The 20,869-nt window shown below is 36.5% G+C and overlaps 8 protein-coding genes across 12 annotated transcripts; 4 read left to right on the plus strand and 4 right to left on the minus strand.

Annotated features, from left to right (window-relative positions):
* Positions 1-320: 320 nt before the first annotated feature.
* LOC145212659 (NEDD8 ultimate buster 1-like) lies at positions 321-4,764 on the plus strand. 3 transcript variants are annotated; one of them, XM_080080866.1, is made up of 5 exons: positions 321-949; positions 1,025-1,152; positions 1,334-1,424; positions 1,727-4,150; positions 4,219-4,764. In XM_080080866.1, the coding sequence occupies exons 4-5, from the start codon at positions 2,660-2,662 to the stop codon at positions 4,531-4,533; spliced, it is 1,806 nt and encodes a 601-aa protein (XP_079936992.1). In that variant the 5' UTR covers positions 321-949; positions 1,025-1,152; positions 1,334-1,424; positions 1,727-2,659; the 3' UTR covers positions 4,534-4,764. The 3 variants fall into 3 exon arrangements, with proteins under 3 accessions (XP_079936992.1, XP_079936994.1, XP_079936991.1); XM_080080868.1 differs by having other exon boundaries at positions 321-733; XM_080080865.1 differs by having other exon boundaries at positions 321-1,152.
* Positions 4,765-4,793: 29 nt separating this feature from the next.
* Positions 4,794-5,637, minus strand: LOC145212668 (ribonuclease P protein subunit p25-like protein). The gene has a single exon (XM_080080883.1). It carries the CDS (start codon positions 5,578-5,580, stop codon positions 5,110-5,112), a length of 471 nt encoding a protein of 156 aa, XP_079937009.1. The 5' UTR covers positions 5,581-5,637; the 3' UTR covers positions 4,794-5,109.
* A 62-nt stretch (positions 5,638-5,699) lies between these two features.
* Positions 5,700-7,173, minus strand: LOC145212663 (dynactin subunit 2-like). The gene has a single exon (XM_080080878.1). It carries the CDS (start codon positions 7,146-7,148, stop codon positions 6,006-6,008), a length of 1,143 nt encoding a protein of 380 aa, XP_079937004.1. The 5' UTR covers positions 7,149-7,173; the 3' UTR covers positions 5,700-6,005.
* Positions 7,174-7,190: 17 nt separating this feature from the next.
* LOC145212667 (methylated-DNA--protein-cysteine methyltransferase-like) lies at positions 7,191-8,778 on the minus strand. The gene has a single exon (XM_080080882.1). It carries the CDS (start codon positions 8,102-8,104, stop codon positions 7,547-7,549), a length of 558 nt encoding a protein of 185 aa, XP_079937008.1. The 5' UTR covers positions 8,105-8,778; the 3' UTR covers positions 7,191-7,546.
* A 124-nt stretch (positions 8,779-8,902) lies between these two features.
* LOC145212664 (endonuclease domain-containing 1 protein-like) lies at positions 8,903-10,796 on the plus strand. Its single transcript, XM_080080879.1, has one exon. The coding sequence runs from the start codon at positions 9,233-9,235 to the stop codon at positions 10,289-10,291; it is 1,059 nt and encodes a 352-aa protein (XP_079937005.1). The 5' UTR covers positions 8,903-9,232; the 3' UTR covers positions 10,292-10,796.
* On the plus strand, positions 10,684-13,346 carry LOC145212662 (NAD-capped RNA hydrolase NUDT12-like). 3 transcript variants are annotated; one of them, XM_080080875.1, is made up of 7 exons: positions 10,684-11,027; positions 11,536-11,989; positions 12,045-12,187; positions 12,253-12,372; positions 12,445-12,563; positions 12,849-13,029; positions 13,108-13,346. In XM_080080875.1, exons 1-7 carry the CDS (start codon positions 10,684-10,686, stop codon positions 13,241-13,243), a joined length of 1,497 nt encoding a protein of 498 aa, XP_079937001.1. In that variant the 3' UTR covers positions 13,244-13,346. The 3 variants fall into 3 exon arrangements, with proteins under 3 accessions (XP_079937001.1, XP_079937000.1, XP_079937002.1); XM_080080874.1 differs by having other exon boundaries at positions 12,849-13,346; XM_080080876.1 differs by having other exon boundaries at positions 10,960-11,027; positions 11,541-11,989; positions 12,849-13,346.
* Positions 12,671-15,129, minus strand: LOC145212661 (putative arginine--tRNA ligase, mitochondrial). The gene is made up of 2 exons (XM_080080873.1): positions 15,063-15,129; positions 12,671-14,990 (listed from the first exon to the last, which is right to left on the minus strand). Exon 2 carries the CDS (start codon positions 14,988-14,990, stop codon positions 13,395-13,397), a length of 1,596 nt encoding a protein of 531 aa, XP_079936999.1. The 5' UTR covers positions 15,063-15,129; the 3' UTR covers positions 12,671-13,394.
* Positions 15,130-15,870: 741 nt separating this feature from the next.
* On the plus strand, positions 15,871-20,766 carry LOC145213204 (uncharacterized). Its single transcript, XM_080081434.1, has 10 exons — positions 15,871-16,057; positions 16,154-16,267; positions 16,451-16,623; positions 16,681-16,837; positions 16,961-17,148; positions 17,490-17,593; positions 17,695-17,822; positions 19,157-19,342; positions 20,162-20,355; positions 20,650-20,766. The coding sequence occupies exons 1-10, from the start codon at positions 15,991-15,993 to the stop codon at positions 20,764-20,766; spliced, it is 1,428 nt and encodes a 475-aa protein (XP_079937560.1). The 5' UTR covers positions 15,871-15,990.
* Positions 20,767-20,869: the final 103 nt, after the last annotated feature.

A 20,869-nucleotide genomic window follows, 5' to 3' on the forward strand; every position in this document is an offset into this window, starting at 1 on the left:
TTGTACAAGGTAGTGTTCTTGACACTTTCAAAGCTTGTTTTAATTGTGTCCAAAATAAAGCGGGTAAAGAAAAAAAAAAAAAACATCCTAAATTTTCTGATTTTTACAAACTGGTGGGCTTTTACGGGAATTTGATTAGGCAAATTAAAAAAAAAAGTTTGTGGTTCTAACATTTGAGCGTGATAATGCACGCTGAATGCAAATTTTTACATTTTACATGAAAATGTTAGCTATCAAAATCGCGTTTAAGCTCTTCAGTTTGTAAAAATCAGACGCAATAAAACATGTGAACATCTGGAAACTGTTTGTGACCTAAAATGACTTAAGGTGGCTGTACACAGGATCCGTTTCGGTCCGTTTTCGTCCGTCATGCGTATACGCGCGTAAATTTCGGTCCGTCGCCTTCCGTCGACGTGTATACACAGAATCCGAACCATGCGTTTTGTCCGAAACGGACGTTAACGCAAGGCCATCCGAACAAATAGAACATGTTCTATTTTTTCGGACGTACGCATGCGATTTTCGGTGTAGTGATAGTGCAAAACTGAGAGATATTTCTAGATTGGGTGATTAGTATCAATTATTTTGATCAAATCACAAGACTTGAAGCCCTCTTGTTTCCAATAGAAGTAAAGTGAAGTAATATGCAAGGTTTTATTTTTAATCGACAAAAAGAAAGGCTTCGAACTCGACTGGAATGTAGAACAACAGCGGGATACAAAAAGCTAATAATGTAAGTAACAACAGCTTTCCAGGAAACAGGGAGAAGGGGTCAGGAAATGGTCAGTTCATAACTTAGTTCTGGCAGTTAAAGTCATTGATTGCAAAATTTCAGAAAACGAGAACTGCAAATATGATAAAAAGGATTTAGAACTTCGAAACCATGTTGTATTAATATTTAGGATGTTGCTTATGAAATCATAAGTCTATAGTTGTTGTTTACATACACGTAAGTACTGATTAATGTTTCTGCAACAATCTGTGAATTATGTACTTTAAGTTATCATGATAAGTTCTTTTGTAGAATCCTTGGATTGACCAATATCAACTAAAGAAATCAAGTTTAAACAAGAAAAACTAGTAACCTACTTTGGAGAGAAATCTTCCTTGTAAATGCCTGTAATTCAACTTCAGCAGAGTTTGGTTTAACAGGTAATTTAACTAATTTTTGTTTCAATGTGGATACATTTTTAATGGTGATAGAAATGTTGTGGATTTTACCAAAAATTGTTTTGACAACATTTTATTGTACATTGGGAAGGGTTTATTCTGCTTATCAAATGTACATTTTGTGAAGTATACGTGACTCCTGCCTGTTACTTTTTTTTTACAGAAAAAATGTGAAAGAAAGGTGACATATGCAACACCTATATAAAAAGAAGAGAGAAAATCCAATGGTTCAAGATTTAAACACAACACCACAGGTATGTAAATTAAATGATTTATGCTCCATATTTGTAATAAACCTACTGTATGTATTATGTTTGTAAGGCATGGACTCAAACAATATTCTTTCAGAGTACTGCAGGTAAAGAATTCTGATCAAAAATAGTATTATTTTTCACATCTTCATTGTAATTGGTAACCAAGGCTTGTGTTTAGTATGAGAGATGGAAACAAACCAGAAAAGTCAAATGAAATGGAAGATTGCACTTGTGGATTAAACAAATATACTTCTAAACTAATTTGTATATACTGTTGCATTTATGTTTTTGTTATTTGTTAGGGGACCTGCAGGCAACAACCAGCACACTGCCAAATTATAAGAAGCCACCTACTGATGCTAGGTTTGCCTTTCATTTTTCAAAAATAAGAAAATGCCTGAGGCAATTGAAAGAGGGTACATGAGGGTTTCTAAAAGAAAAAGAAATTCTTTGGAAGTATGAAGCATTCTGCATAAACACACACACACACAATTTCAGTGTTTGTTCATCCCCGATTTTACCACATAAACATATTGCTCATTTGCACTGTGTGTTTGTACTTTTTAGTTTGTCTGCTTTAAGAGTGTCTTTTAGAAAAAAAATACAAATATTTTGTGACATTTGTTTTCCACTAGCGATGTTATTGTATCTTATTTGAGCTAAGGTTTGCCACCAGCAAATGCAAAGGGTAGGTTGGATAAAGTCGATTGTAAACATTTTAAATTGCATTTTTGGTCGGTGTGTTCGAGTTCAGCAATATTAAAATCCTGCCACCACCGTGATGACCCTAATGCAAGAAATTAGCGATGTTCCTTCTTTGAACAACCAAACAACTGATTTGGAGTAGGACGCATTCAAGCGAAACGTCGCATCGTTCGGATCCTGTGTATACCAGCAAACGCAGCCACTTTCGGAACGTAAATTCGGTCCGTTTACGCACGTCAGAATACGGACCGTTTTTCGCATGCGTTTACGCACGTTGACGGAATACGCAGTCTGTGTACAGCCACCTTTAACTTCACCTTTATATGTTTTCTATGAATAGAGGGTTTTCCCCTGCAATGACAGGATAGATTTGACTTCAAAAAAGGTTTTAGTCAACAAAAGAGGTTGCGTTGTACATAAGTACATTACCTAATGACAACAGGCAAGTTTTGGATACATTGGTGGCGGATGCTAAAGGGATAAATTGTCAACTGACGTTTGTTAATATATCATCTGTAAAATTTGAGGCTATGGATTCTGAATTTAGCGAGGTATTATTAACAAAACTGCGAACAGAATTACGGAAAGCCAACATTCAATTGTGGGTTGATCCATACACAGACGAAAATGGAAGGCAAACCGGAAAGTTAATGGAGCTTGCATCTGAGTACAGCAAACGTTTCAATATGCCAGAAGGCGACATTATCTTGCACCTGGAACATTTACGCTCATTTGCCTTACAAAAACTCGAACAAAATCAACAGTACAAAAGTCAGAAACTTGCTACAATCAGGTTAAAGTATTCACCAAAAACACCCACTACAACTGCACCCACATTTGTGCAAATTAAGCTGGATGAGCCCGGGAGTGTTTTGACATCTCAGTTGTGTGACACAATGCAATTATCAAAAGACCAAGTAAAGCTCATTTACAATGGTCGGATTGTCAATGCTTCCAATACAATAGCCTCACAAGGTGTCCGACATAACAAAACAATTCTCTGCATGATTTTGTCAACTACAGGAAAAGAAGAAGCAGCAGCTGCTGAGAAACAAATGAAGAAGGTCCGCGATGCGAGAAGAGGAGCGGAGTTATTGGCTTCAACAAGCAGGGATTCTATAGGCAGGTATGACCCACAAATAACGGACCAGAATGGGAGAACAATTGACTTGCCACAAGAGGAAAAATCTGCTTTAACTATTGCCTTGTCACTGCATGAAATGGGAAGAAATGTGTTAAAGAAAAAGCAGTACAGTAATGCACTGCTTTTCCTTTTGGAGGCAGATGCAGAATTTAGACAATGCAGTGCACAGATTTTAAACTTAGTAGATAACTTTGCGGTTTTGTGTTTGGACATATCCTGGTGCTATCTATGCTTAAAAAACCTAGAAACACTGCAAGATGCGGTTGACAGACTAAAAACAAGTGAAGACTTTTTCAAAAAAAGTTATGGAGAATCACTTCAAAGGTTACTCACCATTAAAGGGTCATCTGGGCATGAAGTGGCTCTGTTTGTGCGACTCTACCTCTTACAGGGTATTGTCCAATACTTCAATTCCAACTACCGAGGTGCTATTGATCTGTTGAATAAAGCATTGAGTTATGCCAACTCAATAAAGGTTGATGATGAACAGTTTACAGAGATGTTGGGACTTGGATTTAGCAATGTTGAGGCTCGGATGGCTCTACGGGCTTGCAATGGAAACGTAGCTGCCGCAACACAGTATGTTTTTAAAAAGCGCGAAGAAAATGAAGAAATTGCAAAGGCAGAAAAGGAAAAGTCTCGCAAACGTGATTTAGCAAGGAAACTGGGAAAATGTGCAAATGGCAATGAAATTAATGTTGACCTTTATGAACGCATGGTGCTGCAGTTTGGTTTTGACAAGGACTTGTCATCAGAAGCACTTAAACAATGCAACAATGACATAAACAGTGCAATTCAAATGATGAATGATTCAAGTGAGTTGCTAGCTCATGCTGCAGAGAAAGAGAAGAAAATATCAAAAACACTGGTTTCTCAGGTGTAGTAAACACATGTAACATTAAATACATAAATTAACTTATGTAATATTACCGTATTTCTCTATAGGTTGAAAGTGTAGGGTTTGATCCAATATCGGCGAAAGCTGCCTTGGTTCATTTCAAAAGCAATCTTGAGCAGTCAATTGAATACCTGTCAACACATCAAGGTGTTGTGCCTTACGATTGGCTTGCTAACCTTCACAATCATGATGAGGATGCACATTCAAGCAAAACAGACAACCTCTCTGCTGAAGACAAAAAAGCATTAACAAGTATGGCAAAAGTGGTTAGCAAGGAAGAAAATTACCTGGACATTTCGTTGGATGAAGAGCTTGAATACATTTCTCAATACCTTGCAATGGCACGGTCATCTATGGAGTAATTAATGTGTACTAATATCTGTGCCTTGTATCTGTGTGAATAGACATTTGCCTCTATCATATGATTACTTAGCACTCTACGATATCAACTGCAAATAATTCTGTACAATGGCCTTGTTTTGTGCATTTAAAATGTATTTTTACGTTTTTGTTGAAATAACTTTGTTATTTGCTTTTGAAAAAAGTGTTATAAAACATATTGTACTTCCAATCAATAAATTCTTTCTGTTTAAGTTCGTAGATAAACCGCATTAATGCAAAATTTTACACAAGAACAAATCCACTATTTATTGCCAAACCATGCATCCATACTATTTGTCACAAGATCCTATCATGACACAAGTATAAAGGTTTGCCCATGCCATACAATGAAACAACAACAATGTCATGATACAATGCATCTACACCACATGGAATTGTCAAAAACCTGTTCAGCAAGGACAGGAATAATATTGTGCGAGAAAACTAATAATTTAGGAATATATTAAGGCTAGTGAATAAACAGGTAAAGCGCAAAGCAAACTCTTAACAACTAGAAAAACATAAATAAATAATTAAACATGTGATACGTTATGAAGTTATCTTTTTTTCGATTTACCAGTCGGTTTTGGTTGCGAACTTATCTGCATGCGTTGTGGATGCGTCTTCAGTTTTTCAGGCAGTTCGTGTTTAGCAAGCAGGGTATACAATACAGGGACATGCTCCTTAACACTTAAAGCATCAAGTCCAATATCCATTTCTTTTGGAACCCAAATATCCTCATATATTTTATGACTTGATGCATTGCACTGATGCAAACCAGGGAACCGGGTGTGTAAGACATCTGTGCATTTCTTGGCTTTTTCTCCAGCCCTGTCTTGGGCTATTAGAAGCAATATGTCAACCCCTGGTTGCTTAAGCTGTCTTGAAGCATATCCAACGACTTTGTTGACAATACTGTGTGGTGAAATTCGAACTTCAACTATGGTTTGAGCTTCATTCGCAAGGATTTCTTTAAATGGATTGACTGGGTCATGCTGAACAGTTTTAAATTTTTCATAGGCTTCCATTTTCTTATAGATTTATGTGCATGAGAAAAAACAACAACATGTAGTTACTGCACCCAGATGTTTGTCTACAGGCTTCAATAGGAAACTGTTCAATAACACACATCACTCAATTGCTGAAACTAAAACAAAACATATTTTTAGCCAAATGGTTGATCACAATTAAGGTTTGTCATGAAAAACAATATACTTTATGTAAAAAAAAACACTAGTACTTTAAAGATCATGAATGTGAGGAAATTTTCTGAATTAAAATATTCGTTTTACTAAACAAAATGAACTCACATTTTTGCCCAAAGCATAATATTCAAGCTTAATCGACTGAGATAAATTTGGGTGAACTAGATTTTATGCACAACAAAACAAGCAGTACAACAGTTTGTAACACTACAGATAGGAACCATAACAATTATTGAGCAAATGTCAAATCATTTTAGTTTCTCCATTCGCTTTTGTAGCTGCGCCATATTGGTTTCAACAGTGGCAGCATTTTTCTTCAGCATTTCCAGCAACTGGGCCTGAGTTGAACTAGCTGTATTGAGTTGTGATGAAATTTGAGACTGAGTTAACTCAAAATGATTGACAGCACTGGTAAAATCACTTGCTTTAGTATGAAGGGCGTCCAGTGCCTGAAGTCGACTTAGCAACTGTGGTAACCCTACTCGAACCCCATCCCACTTTCTAACAAGATTGTAAAGCTCTGTTATTTTTTGATTAATCTCAGATGGTTGGTCACCACCAGCTTTATGTGCCTTGTTGATTTCATTAACTTTTGTCAAAATTGCTTGCAGTCTGCTGTCCACCTGGGGCAGTTGTTCAGGATCCAAAAGTGACAGTTTTGCTTCAATTGCTTCAACAGCATCTATGAGACTTCCAGAGGTTGCATGTGTTGCCAAAACATTGGCATCACCAGAACCTGATGCCAAAACTTTTTCCAGACGTGCCAGACGCTGCTCCAGTTCAGCTGATTTTAAAATTTGTTTCTTTTCTTGCTCGGGCTTCAAGTAGAGCTGATATGTTCCATCTGCCTTTGAAGATCCATGTTTACCAGTTGATGGAACTGACATATTTTTAAGTGAAGCAATCACTTTGTCTGCATTGACTTCTTCACTTAAGTTTTTGCTAAGCTCTGAAGGTTCATTGCCTTGCAACTGGGAGTTTAGTGCTTCTATTTGCTGGAGTAACTTTGGCGGTGAAGCACCCTCCTTCTTGGACTTTTTAATGTTTTCTACCTGTGACAACAAATCACCCATCTCAATTTTTAGCCGATTGTATTTTTGGAGGATGGTCTCATCTTCCCCAGGCATAGCTAAGCCGTATTCACTGGTACTGTAGCCAGTCATGTGTTTTCCTTGTATCTTCCCGGAAAAGTCCTTTCCAGCACCTGACACATATTTGCCACTGAATTTGCTAAATGCTGCCGTTGTATCAACATCAAGAACTTCAACACTGGTGCTATCCAGGTCATCCGAGGCTAAATGTTGATCATCCTCCGGCAAATCAGCACTTTCATATACATCACGGCCATTCACATCAATGCCAGGAAGATTTTCATATTTAGGGTCAGCCATAATAACCAAATTATAAACAACTTTTAAATTATATTTCTAATCCTAGTGTGTAAAAGAAAGTTAGAATCACACTACCAGTTGGCACCAAAAGCTAGGGATTTAAAACAAATATATACTGACACAGAATATGACGTAATAAATGAGAATAAAATCACTTTACAACAAACATCCATTTTACCAATTTAGTTTTTAATACTTAGGATCAGAGGTTCTCAACAGGGTAAATGTAAAACAGGAAATTGTTATGGAATGCTGGATTAGTGTGTTAATGAAATCTGGGGGTAAATCAAACAAAAAGAGGTAAGAAATGTTGATTTTAAATCATTCACATAAGGCAGTAAAACACACTATGGAACGATAGACAAAAATATGCATAACAAAGTAGCAGCACCACAAAATTATAAAGCAACACCTGCAGCCATCTTCTCATGGTCAAGTAGCCAAGCTTTAATATTATCTCCTTTACCAGACATGTAATGGCCAAGTTTACCATTGCTACCCACCACCCTGTGACATGGAACTATTAAAGGAATTGGATTTGCTCGCATCGCTTGTCCAACAGCTCTGCAAGCTTTTGGGCTATTGCAAAGCTTAGCAAGATCTGCATAAGATAAAGTAGAGCCACAAGAGGTCTTCATCATCAAGGTTCTTAAAACCAAACCAGTAAAGTTTTGCTTGTCAATGATTTCGTTATCGATGGCAGGCAGTGATCTCATTTGTCCATCTCCAAAGAATGCTTTGAGCCAGTCAATGAAGCTCTTAACATTTTCATCAAGAGGTCCACTGTGATCAATAACTTCCACATTTGATGCTCCGAAGTTTTTGTTTATTATGGTAGGGTTTTCATTATAGGATTGATCCAATTTGATGCTTTGGACACCTTTGGATGTGTGAGTTGAGTGAATTATGCCAATAGGAGTTTGCAAAACAACAGCGGACATAACATTTTGAGACATTTTAGCTACAATCCATGTAAAATCAGGAATAATTGTTAATATTAACCAATCAATGAATGATTTGAATTGAGTTTTTTATTTAAAGGTATTTATTGTTTGTTTTCATAGGATTCCCAGTAACTGTAAATTGTGTAAAAACAATTTATTTACAGTTACTGTTAGACATTACTCATGCCTTTATGGTGCATGAGGTATGCAATTATGCATCTTTAAGCAGTTCAGTTTTAAACAGACTGTATAACATTTTTTCTGACTGTGTCGTGATCATCAGGGGGTCGCGAAAACTACACTAATTTAGAAAACAATTCAAAACACATTGCACAAAAACAGTGACACGGACTAATTATTGGCCAGTATAGCCACACAGATAACTTGGGAAGTGCCAAGTGAGTCAAACACACACAATCCTACAAGAAAAATTGCCTGGCGGCGCAAAATCAAAATACCCAAAGCCTGAAAAGATGTCAACAATCAAACCAAAGTTGAACGCAATGTCCTGAAAACTTATTGTCTAATATAAGTTGCCAAAGTGCAACAACTACGTCACGTCCCAAACGTTGTACGAAATTAATGGGATCAAACGTTGTGAATTTTTCTGCATCCAAAAACATGCTCTTTTAAAAGAATTTAAATTAACACTTTCATGTTTTTATATGAACTGAGTAGACATTTCCAAAGCAATCTTGCATCAACGATGCACTTAATTTAAAAAGGCAATCCTGGTTGCGCAATGAAAAGATATCGCCCGGTTCTTGGTTGCACGCATGACTGCACATATTTTTGTTGTGTAAATGAAAGATTGAAGAAACGGACTTTGACTGCGATTTCGTGATGTTGCAACGTAAGTCGTAAGAAAGGCCACTTGGCATCAATCTTGTGTAATGAACAATGATCGTGTATTTTTTTCTTTTGTTGCTGCCTTAATATAGCTTGGCACTATATCGGTAGTTTCGTTCCAAGTTTTCAACCAAGCCCGATCAGTCTTGTGAGTTGTGTCTTTTTTTGTAAAGAAGGCAAACTATTTCCGTTCCGTCCATACAAAATAAAACAATAGGCCATTCTTGTATAGCTGATACAACGTTCTCGAGGTACTTTAAATTCTGTGCAAAAAGCTTTGTTTTGGTTGTAATGAATTATTTGTTTACTGTTTTGTTTACCTGTTTGATAATAGCAGTCAATGCAAGAAAAGAAGTATATGATGATGAAAACCTTTCAGATTACCATAGTAACAGTGTAAATTGTGATGAATTCTTTCATGGCAAGGCATGGCCAATGCCTGTCGGTGTTACCAACCAAGGATTGGTGAAGCTTTGTCAAAATCAAAAGCGAACCAGCAATGTAACTGTTTTTGCAACCCTCTTTAGCACAAAAGAAAGAATTCCTGTTTACACAGCCAATCGAGTAGTTCTTTCACCCGATGGACATGAGTACCCAAGACCTGAAAGCTATTTGTGGACCAGGGTATCACTTACATTATGCGATATTGATGTTCTTCCCACCAAGCCCATCCCTTCTATGATTGGTCATATAGCTAAGCACCTTAGAGAAACATGTGCAGATAAGCAAGCTCTTTCTGAGGATTACTTGGACAATGATCTTGACCTTGATCGTGGGCATCTGTCACCAAATTCTATTAACAGCCAAAATCTTGTTAAACAGGATGGAACTTTTACTCTAACCAATGCTGCACCACAGTTTTCTAAATTTAACAGTTTCTCATGGAGAGAGTTCGAATGTGTGACACAGCAGACCATTTTGGAACTCGTACCTAATGAAGCTGTGTATGTTATGACAGGGACATATGGCCAGGCATACGACGAAAGTCATAATCCATTGTTTATCCAGGGAAATGAGTCAAATCCTGTTAAAGTGCCTGGATTTTATTGGAAGGCGGTGTGTTACCCTGGAAATTCTCAAACAGGAATGGCTCCATGGGGTTATGCTATCATTCAGCAAAATGTTAATATAGTAACCAAAGCCAGCTATACTGACTACTTGCTTTTGAAAGATTTTGCTGCCAAGTATTTTATTGATCCACCATTTGGAGAAGATTGCATGAATGCTTCATTTGGCACTTTCCAAAAGTATTTGAATGAAGAAACCTATGATCAATTTTTAAGTGACCATTGTAATGCATATAATGTATATCAGAAGCAACCAACCATCAATAGAATGGATTTAAGATGATTTACAAGCCATCAAAATTTTATTGTTGAGGGTTGGAATTGTTACAACCACTTCATGGTCACGTTTGCAAAACATCAAATTTTCATTCCAACTTTATTGTTGAGGGTTGGAATTGTTACGACTATCATGGTCACTTTTTGCAAAACATGCATGTAACTTTTGTTTTCCCTTGTTACCTGCCAACTGTGAATTTTTCGGTTCATTAATGCCTGTATTTTATGTGTATGAAAATCACATTTTTACCATTTCAACCATTTTTGCTATGGTCGCCCAAAACTGTGATTTTGTTGTATTTCACTGTAGCAGACTGTCTACTTTATTTGATTTGTTCATAATTGTGTATTATGTGCCTTTGTGGTTGAATTTCAGTTGACTTGTTTTAAAATACACACATGACATTCCCAGTTCATTCATTACAAAGCATAGAATACCTATTCACAGCAAACTACTGTTTCTTCGCCATTCGTAGATTCCTTGTTATATGTAATAAAAACCTTACATTGGATGTACCTAACATGAACAGCGACAACAGTGATGATAGGAGTGACATGCATCAGACCTATGTCAAGCGCATACTCGAAGCCGCGGCTGATGGCAATGTCAAAACTTTGCAGGAAAATAAGAACGCACTCATTTCTGTTACCACAGAGTGCAGAAATAAGAATGGCTGGACACCACTTATGTTGGCAACCAGGAATGGTCATATCGAGACAATGGAGTTCCTTCTTGAAAATGGGTATATTCCACACTGATATTATAAAAAAATACTGATGGTTAGACAGGAAACATCCTTTCTGGTTAATCACATGTGTCATTTAAATGCATACTTAATCCTGAACTGTAAGCTATTAGTTAAGAAAACATTTTTGAAAAAAACTTGTAAATTGGCAATGCTTCTAGAGCAGGGTCACATTGTATAAGGTTGGACTCCTAATAGTGGTAGGATGCTGGCTCTGGCACCTAGTATTTTTTCCTGCCTTAAATATTAGTAGAGTCTGACTCATGAAGGTGGCCATTTTGCGCCAGTGGGTTAAATAATATTGACGACCAATGATGCCTACTATTGAAAGGAAAGATCCTGTAAAAAGTACTTAATTTCTGGTTTGCTATAAACCATATATAATGCATGGTTAACAACAATGGTAAATATATTTCATTGCTTCAACATAAAATAGGTTTATTATATTATTCTTGCAACACAAACAACTCATGTTGCACAAAAGTTAAAACTTTTTTTCACGCAGGGCAGATCCTAAGGCAATAAACAAAAGTGGTCAAACACCTTTGGGTATTGCAAACTTCTGGAACCAATCTACCTCAGCCCAATTAATACAAAAGTTTCTTGAACCTGAAAAGGGAATGCAATATGAATTGGTCAACCATTTCAGTGTATCTTCTGTGGATCGTCAATCTTATAAAAGAACTGACACAGAGCACATAGAAACTGCAAAGAAATCGCCTACCTCTAAGTTTTTGGTTTTTGCCGAGATGCAACTTGTTATATCTCAATGCCAACACCCAAAGAGAGGAACGGAAGTGGTGTGGTTTTCGTGGAGTGACTTGGAAAAGAATTTAAATTCACATGAGCATGACATCATTTTTCTTGGGGTTGGGGACCTTGCCAGCGGACGTTTGCTGCGTGAGACACCTACTTCATGTAGTAGCGATGTTGCATACTTCGCAGTCAATTTTAAAAAGGTTTGACATTTCCTGAGGGTAAATTTTTTTTTTTAGAAAATGTGTTTTTTTCTAGGAATTGTCTGAGGATGATTTTCCTATAAGTCATCGCAAAGGAGCATATGCAGCAGCTGGTATGAATCAGGATTTGCTTAGGTTAAGCAAAGAAGAATCTGGTATTGTTGCACAAGCAAAATCAGTACTCGCATGGCATGACAAGTGAACTTAATATGACATACGATTTTAGGCTGCACCTATATTAACATATTTTTTACCATTTTAAGGTACATTTATTGTCCAACATGTGGCAGCAGCACAAATATGGGGGATGCTGGTTACAAACGCAACTGTTCAAACACTGAATGTATTAGTCACAGAGGTGCACACAATACATGCTTTCCAAGGTAAAGTTTTTTCTCAATTTGAACGATTTAAATTTTGCCTTATTTAAATTAATATGTGTTTAAAATTCACAGAACTGACCCTGTAGTTATTGCATTGATTATATCCAAGGATGGAAATAAATGCTTGCTCTGTCGACAAGGCAGACACCCACCAAGAATGTATTCTTGCCCTGCAGGGTTTCTTGAGCCAGGTTTGTGCTTTCTAACACGTAGGGATAAATTGACTAAACTGTAAAAAAGCTAAAACAGAAAATTGTGGTAAATCTTATGTCTAATCTGACAAGCTTTTCTATGCAAATACCAGAATACTTTTATTCAGTAGAAAATAAAATGGAATATGCAATTAAATGCAAATGTCTGTAGCTCACTAGGTTATGGCATTGATAGTGCTGGCAGTTAAATTGTCTCACCACATAAAAAATAACTTTGCTAGATTGTTGCAAAAAACTAGTTTCAATTGTAATTTGTACATTCAGGAGAAACAATTGAGGATGCAGCAAGAAGAGAAGTAATGGAGGAATGTGGAATTCATGTAGGGCCATTGAAGTATCATTCCTCACAACCCTGGCCATTTCCATCAAATCTTATGATTGGACTTATCGGACATGCTATCAATGATGACATTACAGTTGATGATGTGGAGCTTGAAGATGCCAAGTATGTAAACACACTCTTTCTAAGAGTTCCGTTAGTTGATACCAATATGAAATCCATATGTATTTTTTATTCTGTTAGATGGTTTGATCGTGCAGAGGTTGCTACTGCCCTTATAGAGGGATTCAAGAGACCAACTGGATTGATTGTTCCACCCCACTATGCCATAGCTCATCAGCTAATGAAAGCTTGGCTTCAAATGGCATCAAATTTGTGATTCATACAAAGTTTAACGCGTTGAATAATTTTACATTTCGTTGACACTTGGTGCAATTTTATGATGCAAAATCTTTACTTCTAAATACAATTCAAGCCAATTATTTGTATGAAAATCTTTTAAAAACCAGTTGACATGGCATGAAATGTGTTTACATTTTATCAAGGGGAACAGTTCCTAACAATCTCATTCCATTTCCTAAAACAGTCCTGGCACAATGAAAGCAGAGTAGTCGTGCTTCAGAAAGGTTCTTATCCACACCTTTCACTTGACATGCTATCATAGCTTTTGATATTGCATGACATAAGTCATAAAGATATAACAGTAAAACTGATGGTTCCAGTGTTTCATATGTTTTTTGCGTCGCCAAACCATACTTTGATATTTGTTCAATCAAGTTCATCATTTCACTGTTGTAAAGCATAGAAATATCAATATCGTGGGTAAGGCTAGTGCCACAATTTTGCTCCAAGCTATAAAGTCGACAGTGAGTGTACTGCAAGGCAATCCCATGACTTCCTTTGGAGGACAATATAGCATCCCAGCTAAATTTGTAGTCCTTTCTAAGAGTTCGTTTTAAATCATGACAGATCAGTCCAGTTAAAGCCAAATTGTCAATAACATGCTTTTCATTTTCAATGTTAGACCTTCTTGTGTCATGCTCAAGTCTATCTTGCCTCACCTTAACTTCGGCCTTGTCTAGTATGTCTTTCAGATACACCCCTTGACCCTTTCTGCTACGCATGTTCTGTACACGCCCAAATCCAATGTGTATCAATTTTCCAGCTTCGTTTGTGGCCCAGTCATATCCCATAGCCTCCAATATTCCAAACACTTGCCTAAAATGCAGATTCTGAGAAAAGTCTGTGACATAAATCATACGATCAAAGCTGTGATGTTCAAAACGATTAACAGCTGCTGCCACATCCCTTGTCAAATAGAGTGTAGTGGCATTTTTTCTTTCAACAATTGGGGTAACTTCATGAGGTTGATTACCACATATCCAACTTGATTCAGACAAATTTATTTTTTTTGCACCATTTTCCTCGGTGGTCAGCAAATTTTGTGAGGATAAGCTTTTAAGAATGCCCTTTGCCTGTTGAACAAATTGCGATTCTCCAGTTATGACATCAAACGTTACACCCATGTGATTGTATAGGCGTTTAAATTCTTCTATACTTAATTCACGAGAAAGTTTCCAAAACTTAAGTGCATTGTTATCACCCTTTTCCATCTTTTCGAACAGTGCCTGTGCTTTGTTGTACAATTCAGTATCACTGTTAGCCTCTTCAGACACCTTTACATAAACATCATTCAGATGAACAAGAGGGTCATTTTTTAAAAGCTCACTATTTCCATATTGTTCAAACCCAATGGCCAGAAGAGCAAACTGTATTCCCCAATCACCCAAATAGTTTACTTTACACACATCATGGCCAGCAGCAAGATAAACGTTGCTAATGGCGTTGCCAATTACTGTTGAGCGAAAATGTCCAACATGAAACAACTTTGCAATGTTTGGGGAGCTAAATTCAACAATGACCTTTTCTTTGTTAAGTGACTTGAAAAATTCTTGATGAAAGCCAAATGTCTTGCCATGCTTTAAAACATCGTTTATAATCGCAGAGGCACTTTCCTGCTGTTGGGTTACTAAGGGAGTTGTATTGACAGAAAAATGTCTTAAAAATACAGTGTTTTTCCAAATCATTTTGCGAACATTGCAGATAGTCATCATTTTGAATTTCATCTGATTCAAACATAAAAATACTTTAAAACATATTCACACAGAAAAAATGGGCAGAAACACATCTTTAGGCACCTATACTTCCTTAAACTTCCATTCCTGACGACACATGGGGCATTGTTGGTTCATCTGCTGGGACTGAAGCCACTTTAAGATACAGTGCATATGAAAACAATGACTACATTGGCCCCAAACTGCAACAAAAAGTGTGTTTATAAAATTACTGACTTGTCATCCACAATATAATAAATGTGTTACCTATAGGGCAATCATCTCCCGCTGTTTTGCAATTTGAACAGCAATATTCGAAAGGATATCTGCATATGCCGCAACTGTCATCAGATGCCTGCCAATGCCAGCTTACAACTGCATGCCACTTGTTAATTTTCACTTTCATTCCTACAGTGCCTTGTTTAATACAACTTTGATTAGGCTTTCTTTTTATGCGCATATAGGAAAAATACAGTTAAATTTATTAATGGCGAAATTTAAAATATACGCAACAGGTTCAAAACTACATTTCGTGCCCGCCGGTCCTTTCCTGGTAAAACATGCTTATTCAACCGGAACGACCGGGACATGTTTTTTTTTAAAAAATGTACACTGCAGCAGGCCTTAAAATCCGTATGCGAAACCAAACCAATAATACTATACAATAAACCAATGTAATTATAAACCAGTATCGTTGATCAAACTTTGTTCGTTTCGCCTGTATTTTGTGCATAAAAAAAGCAAAAGCGCACATACAGTCACAGTACTGAAAAGATAAAACACTCTCATCATAAATTTTTACCAATAAGGAACAAAGACTGGTTGTTTGCGTAAAACATATATTGCAGGTTTTTCGCTGTTTTAATTTTTTTTCTTTTTGTGCAATGATGCGGCAAGGACTTTTCACTACAGGGTTTTCCCGCGCACGATACTTGTAGGTTGTTTGTTGACATACTGGACTGAAGAAAACAATACTGACCAACAACAAAAAACCTTGATCTAATTGAAAACCATGATGCGATTATACCACACGCTGATTCTTGCTACCTTAGGAGTAATATTAGTATACAGCAAATCAGGTAACTCTTTTGTTTTTTAAATGATTTGTTATGTCGCTAAAAGATTTTTCGACTTATCTTTTACTTTTACAACACGGAAAATTTTATTCTATTTAGACTGGAAATGTGTTGATCTTAAATCTAACGCAACCTGTGCGGATTTTGCAAAGAAAAAACTCTGTGACAAAATGAGCATATACAGGGCATGTCAAAAGACATGTGGAAAATGTGGTTAGTACAATATTTCTAAACCTAAATTTATGATTCTTCAGAAACAACCACTTAAAGCTATTTAACAGTACTTAGTTAGTAAGAAATGCTTAGTTAAAAATATTGACTGTTTAGTTGTGTTGTGTGCTTGGTTTGTATGAACTGAAAAAAACCCATAGGTAAAATCCTTCAAAATTGCCATAGATTTTCCTGGATGGTCAAGATGGTCACCGTGGAGTGACTGCAGTGCAGTTGGTTGTGAACATCAAGGCAGAAGATCCAGACTACGAAGATGTATGAGTCTTACCAATTGCCAAGGACCTTCAGTTGAACTTCAACTCTGCACAAGAGGAAACTGTTCTGAAACATCTGCAAAGGTTGGAATAAAAGTGCCAAAACATTGTACTTTTTACAACTGATGTGTTTGTATTTAGACACTCTGCAACACAACCATATCATTTCTGTGTCCGGGTACAGAAGAACCATCTGAAGAGGACTGCATGCCCAGAAATTCTATTTGTGATGGTTACAGGGATTGCCTTGATAGTGCTGATGAAGGAAATTGTAAAATAAGTGGTGGTCCAAAAAACTGTAAGACTTTATCTGTTTGTAGTATTAAAACAGCATTATTGATGTTAAAGAAAAATTATAATGGTTGTAAATTACAAATTTGAGACATCATGTGAACAAACTTACATTTTATTTGTTTTGTAGCATTTTCTATTGCCCTTCAACATCCCATTTCAATGTGTCTACACAGCTCTGACACAGATGAAGTTGTATTGGCATATCACTGTGCAGCAACATATTCACCATTTTACCATGCTTTTCAATGGAAGTGGTTTGCTCAATGGAACTTGATTAACATTGAACATGGGTTGTGCATTTCAAGAACAAACAATGTAGGTGTACATAGATTGTCTCATATGCACGAATGTCAATGTAGCAATAACATATTTCTGTAAAAACGTCAATGCTTACATGAAGCATGTGACAAGGATGCTACAGTTTTTTTGTGTGTATTTGTTGCTTTATTTCTTAAGGAACTGAAAATGACCTACATATTACACTATACAGCCACTTTTTATTGCTCTACTGCTTCTAGGATGTTGACAAAATACGTTTGTTATAGATGTCAAAAAAGTTTGTTGTAGTCAACAACACCTTACTGGTTATAAACTTACCATTTTTACATAACCTATCAAATATTACTATTTTTAACTTTAAATATTGACTTGTACAGACTGGAATTGGTCTGGTAAAATGTGATGCTACATCTCCAAGTCAGCGTTGGACTTGTGATTCTAATGGCTCACTTCTACTTTTGGAATCTTCATTTTCTCACAGGTGGGTGTAGTGAATGCTCATAACTGAGGACAAATTGTGAAAGCAGTAAACAATCATTTGTTAAAACAAAATTTGGTATTTGAGAAAGTATCTTTTTGTAGGTATATATCTTACAATAAATCATCTGGAGTGCTGCATTTGGAAGTGATGCGAGATGACGAGGCACTGTGGACAACATATGAAACTGACAAGCCATTGTGCTCATACTTAAATGCTTGGGAAGAGTGGGGTGTGATTCTAGTCTGCTCTTGGAAACCTTAAAAAATTCAAATAGTACACTTAATATGGTTATCTTATCATCAATTATAGTAATGTGCTTACTGTTAGGGATGTGCCAAAACTGCAGATGTTCTGTTTGGTTGAGCACCGAGCATCTCACTTTAATGCTCGGTGCTCGGCCAAGCACATTTTAGCTCTACAAGGCCTCTTACGTCACCGGCGGTGTTTTATTAAGCTGTACATGCCCATCATAAAGTACACGTTTTTTGACCATCTAGTGCAGTGGTTCTTAACCTTTTTGGTGTGGTTTCCCACTAAAGTCAACCACCAACTTCGAATTTCCCACTCTGTTATTTTTATACTGATGTTTTGTGCCCTACGTTAACGTAAAAAAAATTTCTTTTAATGAAATAATTTCGTGAAACGATTTGGTCTGGAACTCCAAAGGTATACTACAATCTTATTTAGTTTAAATAGTGCTTCTGTGAGAGATTAAAGTTTTTGGAATATTGAAGAGTCTCCTCTACTTGCAATAGGCATTTATTGCATCACAATGAACAAAGGAAAGGCTTTTATTCGCGCACAATAGCAAAGTCATTGATACTTTAGTCTTGTCTGTGATGTAACAAACGGCCTTTGGATTTATATGTGTCTTGTAAGCCTTGCTGAAATTAATCTTACATGTTTTTGCTGAAAAATATTATTAAAGTAACTTTCAACGATTAATTCAAAGCCGGGTTCGACCCGCGGGCCCGAGTTTGGTTACCTGACTTAGATAATTTCCCACCGAAAACATTAAATTTCCCACTGGTGGGAAATTTCCCAGCGGTTAAGAACCAGTGGAGTACACATGGAACAACAAACCCAACTTGAAATCCTCAAATTCCCCACTAGTGGGTAATTACCCACCGGTTAAGAACCACTGATCTAGTGCATTTGAAAAATCATTCGTTTTTGTTCATAGACACCGTTTAGAACACTAGTTACATATGTTAGCAGGACATGAATATGCAAATTTAACGTTTGGGTCAGTTTGTGAAACTGCTCGGCCGAGCACTGAGCATGAAAAACAGCGATGCTCGGTACCAAGTACCCGGGTTCTGACTCGGCTCGGCCCATCCCTACTTACTGTCATCTATTTTGTCAGAAATAAAACCTTAAATTCTAGTTATTAAATTATTTTGTTCAGTATAAACTGACCTGGAGATCTCTGTGCTGAAATATGTTTATCCAAAAACAATGTTTTAAACAAGCCAGCAACCTTTTACAGTTGTTTGTAAAAATGAATCCAAAATTACAGCACGTTTTTATCCGGTTGCATAACTTGTCACATTTGTTTAAAAGGTCTGTGGTCAGAATGTTCATCAGATTGTGTTGGACTCGGAATAGCCAAGCGCTTTCGCAAAAGGTTGTGTAGAGGTGGTGTTGAAGGTCGAGGATTTTGTAACTCTACTAACACGCAAACAGAAACCTGTGCGTCATCTTCATGCAGACCCCAGTGCCCTAAAGGATTTGACAATTCTAGCTTTGGTGGGTCTTGTATCATTACATAGGCATTGAAAAGTATTGTACAGAAGTTACATGCCCGTGTTTGGTCAACTGCTATAAGTCAGTATATGTTTAAAATAACACACCCACTCAAAATCCAAAATTTATTGGAGCAACTGACTTTTAATCAATTGTGAATAAAACCAAAAACATTAGTGTCTCTAAACTCACAGATTTAAATTGTGAGTAAAACCAGTATGTAAAAAGGTTTTTATAAGTCCATGACAATATCACAATAATCTAATATTAGTGTTCAAACTGCTGTACACTTTCAAGCTCATAATTGTGTATGCTGAGAAAAAATAGTCAAAACTAAAATGTTTGGGGCTTGAAAAACACTGTTAGGTTGTGATATTTAGCAAAATTACCTTTAAGTACCTGTATTGCTTATCAAGGCACTGATCTTCAAAAGCGGTTACTTCCAGAATAGAGGGTAGAGCTACTAACACCATAACGCACACGACACCCAAAGTCGATTAGGGGGCGTAAAGAGCTGAATTTTTTATTTAGCGGCTATAAATGGGTTGGGTTGGGAAATAAGTTTTTATTTTTTTTACATTAGTAACTAATTTTTTGGGTTAGTTTTATTGAAGTTTAAGTGCTAATACCTTACCCCGACCCTAATAGCCCTAACCGTAAGCATTTTTGGAGATATAACCAAATCGACTTTGGGTGTCGTGTGCGTTATGGTGTTAGTAGCTCTACCCTTGGTTGCCATTAATTTTGTTTGATCTCCAAGCTAGGCTTAACTTGATAATATAAGACACATGTAACTCAGCTCTTAAACTCTATTGTTGAAAGCTTGGACCTGTTTTCGAGTTTTCGCTGATGATCCAAAGAATCTGACAAATGCAAGAAAATCATGTGAAGCGTTGAACATAAGTGGAGTTTCATTGCAAGCCACACTGGCTTCAGACAAGGACATTTCCAGTCATGAGATCTTGAAAAACTTGACAACTGATGATGCAGATTATTATATTGGAATTTCAGCTTCTGTAAGTAGAAAGAGTTTTGTTTTTTAGTTGGTTATAGTCATCTGAAACTTAACAGAATATTCAAATATGTTGGCTTTCAATCTAACCTTTGTGAACCCCCTAAGGGGCTAATAATGTAATAATCTTTTCTGACAACTGCAGGTAAATACTATATAAGAGTTACAAATTCCAATTTGTATAATAAAGTAAACTACCAATATTAAATGCATGCTTAAAGGTTTGTAATTTAGGTTTTTACAGTGTTAGGAAATTTGGAATTTAAAAAGCTTGATTTAAATTATTACCATTTCATAGATTATAAATGGTGATTTGGTGTCTTTGAACTATTCAAATGATGGGGCAATGGTTGGTGATATGAAACAAAGTCGGCATTGGCACAATGTTTCTCTTGACATTTCAAAAGGTATTTAAATATTCAGTATGTTGGTTTGACAAAAAGATGAAGTCATAAAAATTTGTTTGTTTTTAGGTTGGGAGGGTAGTGCTGGATCTGAATTTATGTTGCAATCAATAT

The sequence above is a fragment of the Phallusia mammillata genome, chromosome 2 (assembly GCF_965637545.1).
Source record: "Phallusia mammillata chromosome 2, kaPhaMamm4.hap1.1, whole genome shotgun sequence".
In the NCBI taxonomy this organism is placed as follows: domain Eukaryota; kingdom Metazoa; phylum Chordata; class Ascidiacea; order Phlebobranchia; family Ascidiidae; genus Phallusia; species Phallusia mammillata.

Bases quoted from the DNA above. Each gene is read 5' to 3' on its own strand.
- LOC145212659 (XM_080080865.1), top strand. From the start codon at position 2,660: ATGGATTCTGAATTTAGCGAGGTATTATTAACAAAACTGCGAACAGAA. The intron at 4,151-4,218 runs GTGTAGTAAACA...ATTTCTCTATAG, and splicing joins CAAAAACACTGGTTTCTCAG to GTTGAAAGTGTAGGGTTTGA.
- LOC145212668 (XM_080080883.1), bottom strand. From the start codon at position 5,580: ATGGAAGCCTATGAAAAATTTAAAACTGTTCAGCATGACCCAGTCAAT.
- LOC145212663 (XM_080080878.1), bottom strand. From the start codon at position 7,148: ATGGCTGACCCTAAATATGAAAATCTTCCTGGCATTGATGTGAATGGC.
- LOC145212667 (XM_080080882.1), bottom strand. From the start codon at position 8,104: ATGTCTCAAAATGTTATGTCCGCTGTTGTTTTGCAAACTCCTATTGGC.
- LOC145212664 (XM_080080879.1), top strand. From the start codon at position 9,233: ATGAATTATTTGTTTACTGTTTTGTTTACCTGTTTGATAATAGCAGTC.
- LOC145212662 (XM_080080874.1), top strand. From the start codon at position 10,684: ATGACATTCCCAGTTCATTCATTACAAAGCATAGAATACCTATTCACA. The intron at 11,990-12,044 runs GTTTGACATTTC...GTTTTTTTCTAG, and splicing joins TCGCAGTCAATTTTAAAAAG to GAATTGTCTGAGGATGATTT. The intron at 12,564-12,848 runs GTTTGTGCTTTC...TTGTACATTCAG, and splicing joins TGCAGGGTTTCTTGAGCCAG to GAGAAACAATTGAGGATGCA.
- LOC145212661 (XM_080080873.1), bottom strand. From the start codon at position 14,990: ATGAAATTCAAAATGATGACTATCTGCAATGTTCGCAAAATGATTTGG.
- LOC145213204 (XM_080081434.1), top strand. From the start codon at position 15,991: ATGATGCGATTATACCACACGCTGATTCTTGCTACCTTAGGAGTAATA. The intron at 16,058-16,153 runs GTAACTCTTTTG...TATTCTATTTAG, and splicing joins ATTAGTATACAGCAAATCAG to ACTGGAAATGTGTTGATCTT. The intron at 16,624-16,680 runs GTTGGAATAAAA...GTTTGTATTTAG, and splicing joins GTTCTGAAACATCTGCAAAG to ACACTCTGCAACACAACCAT.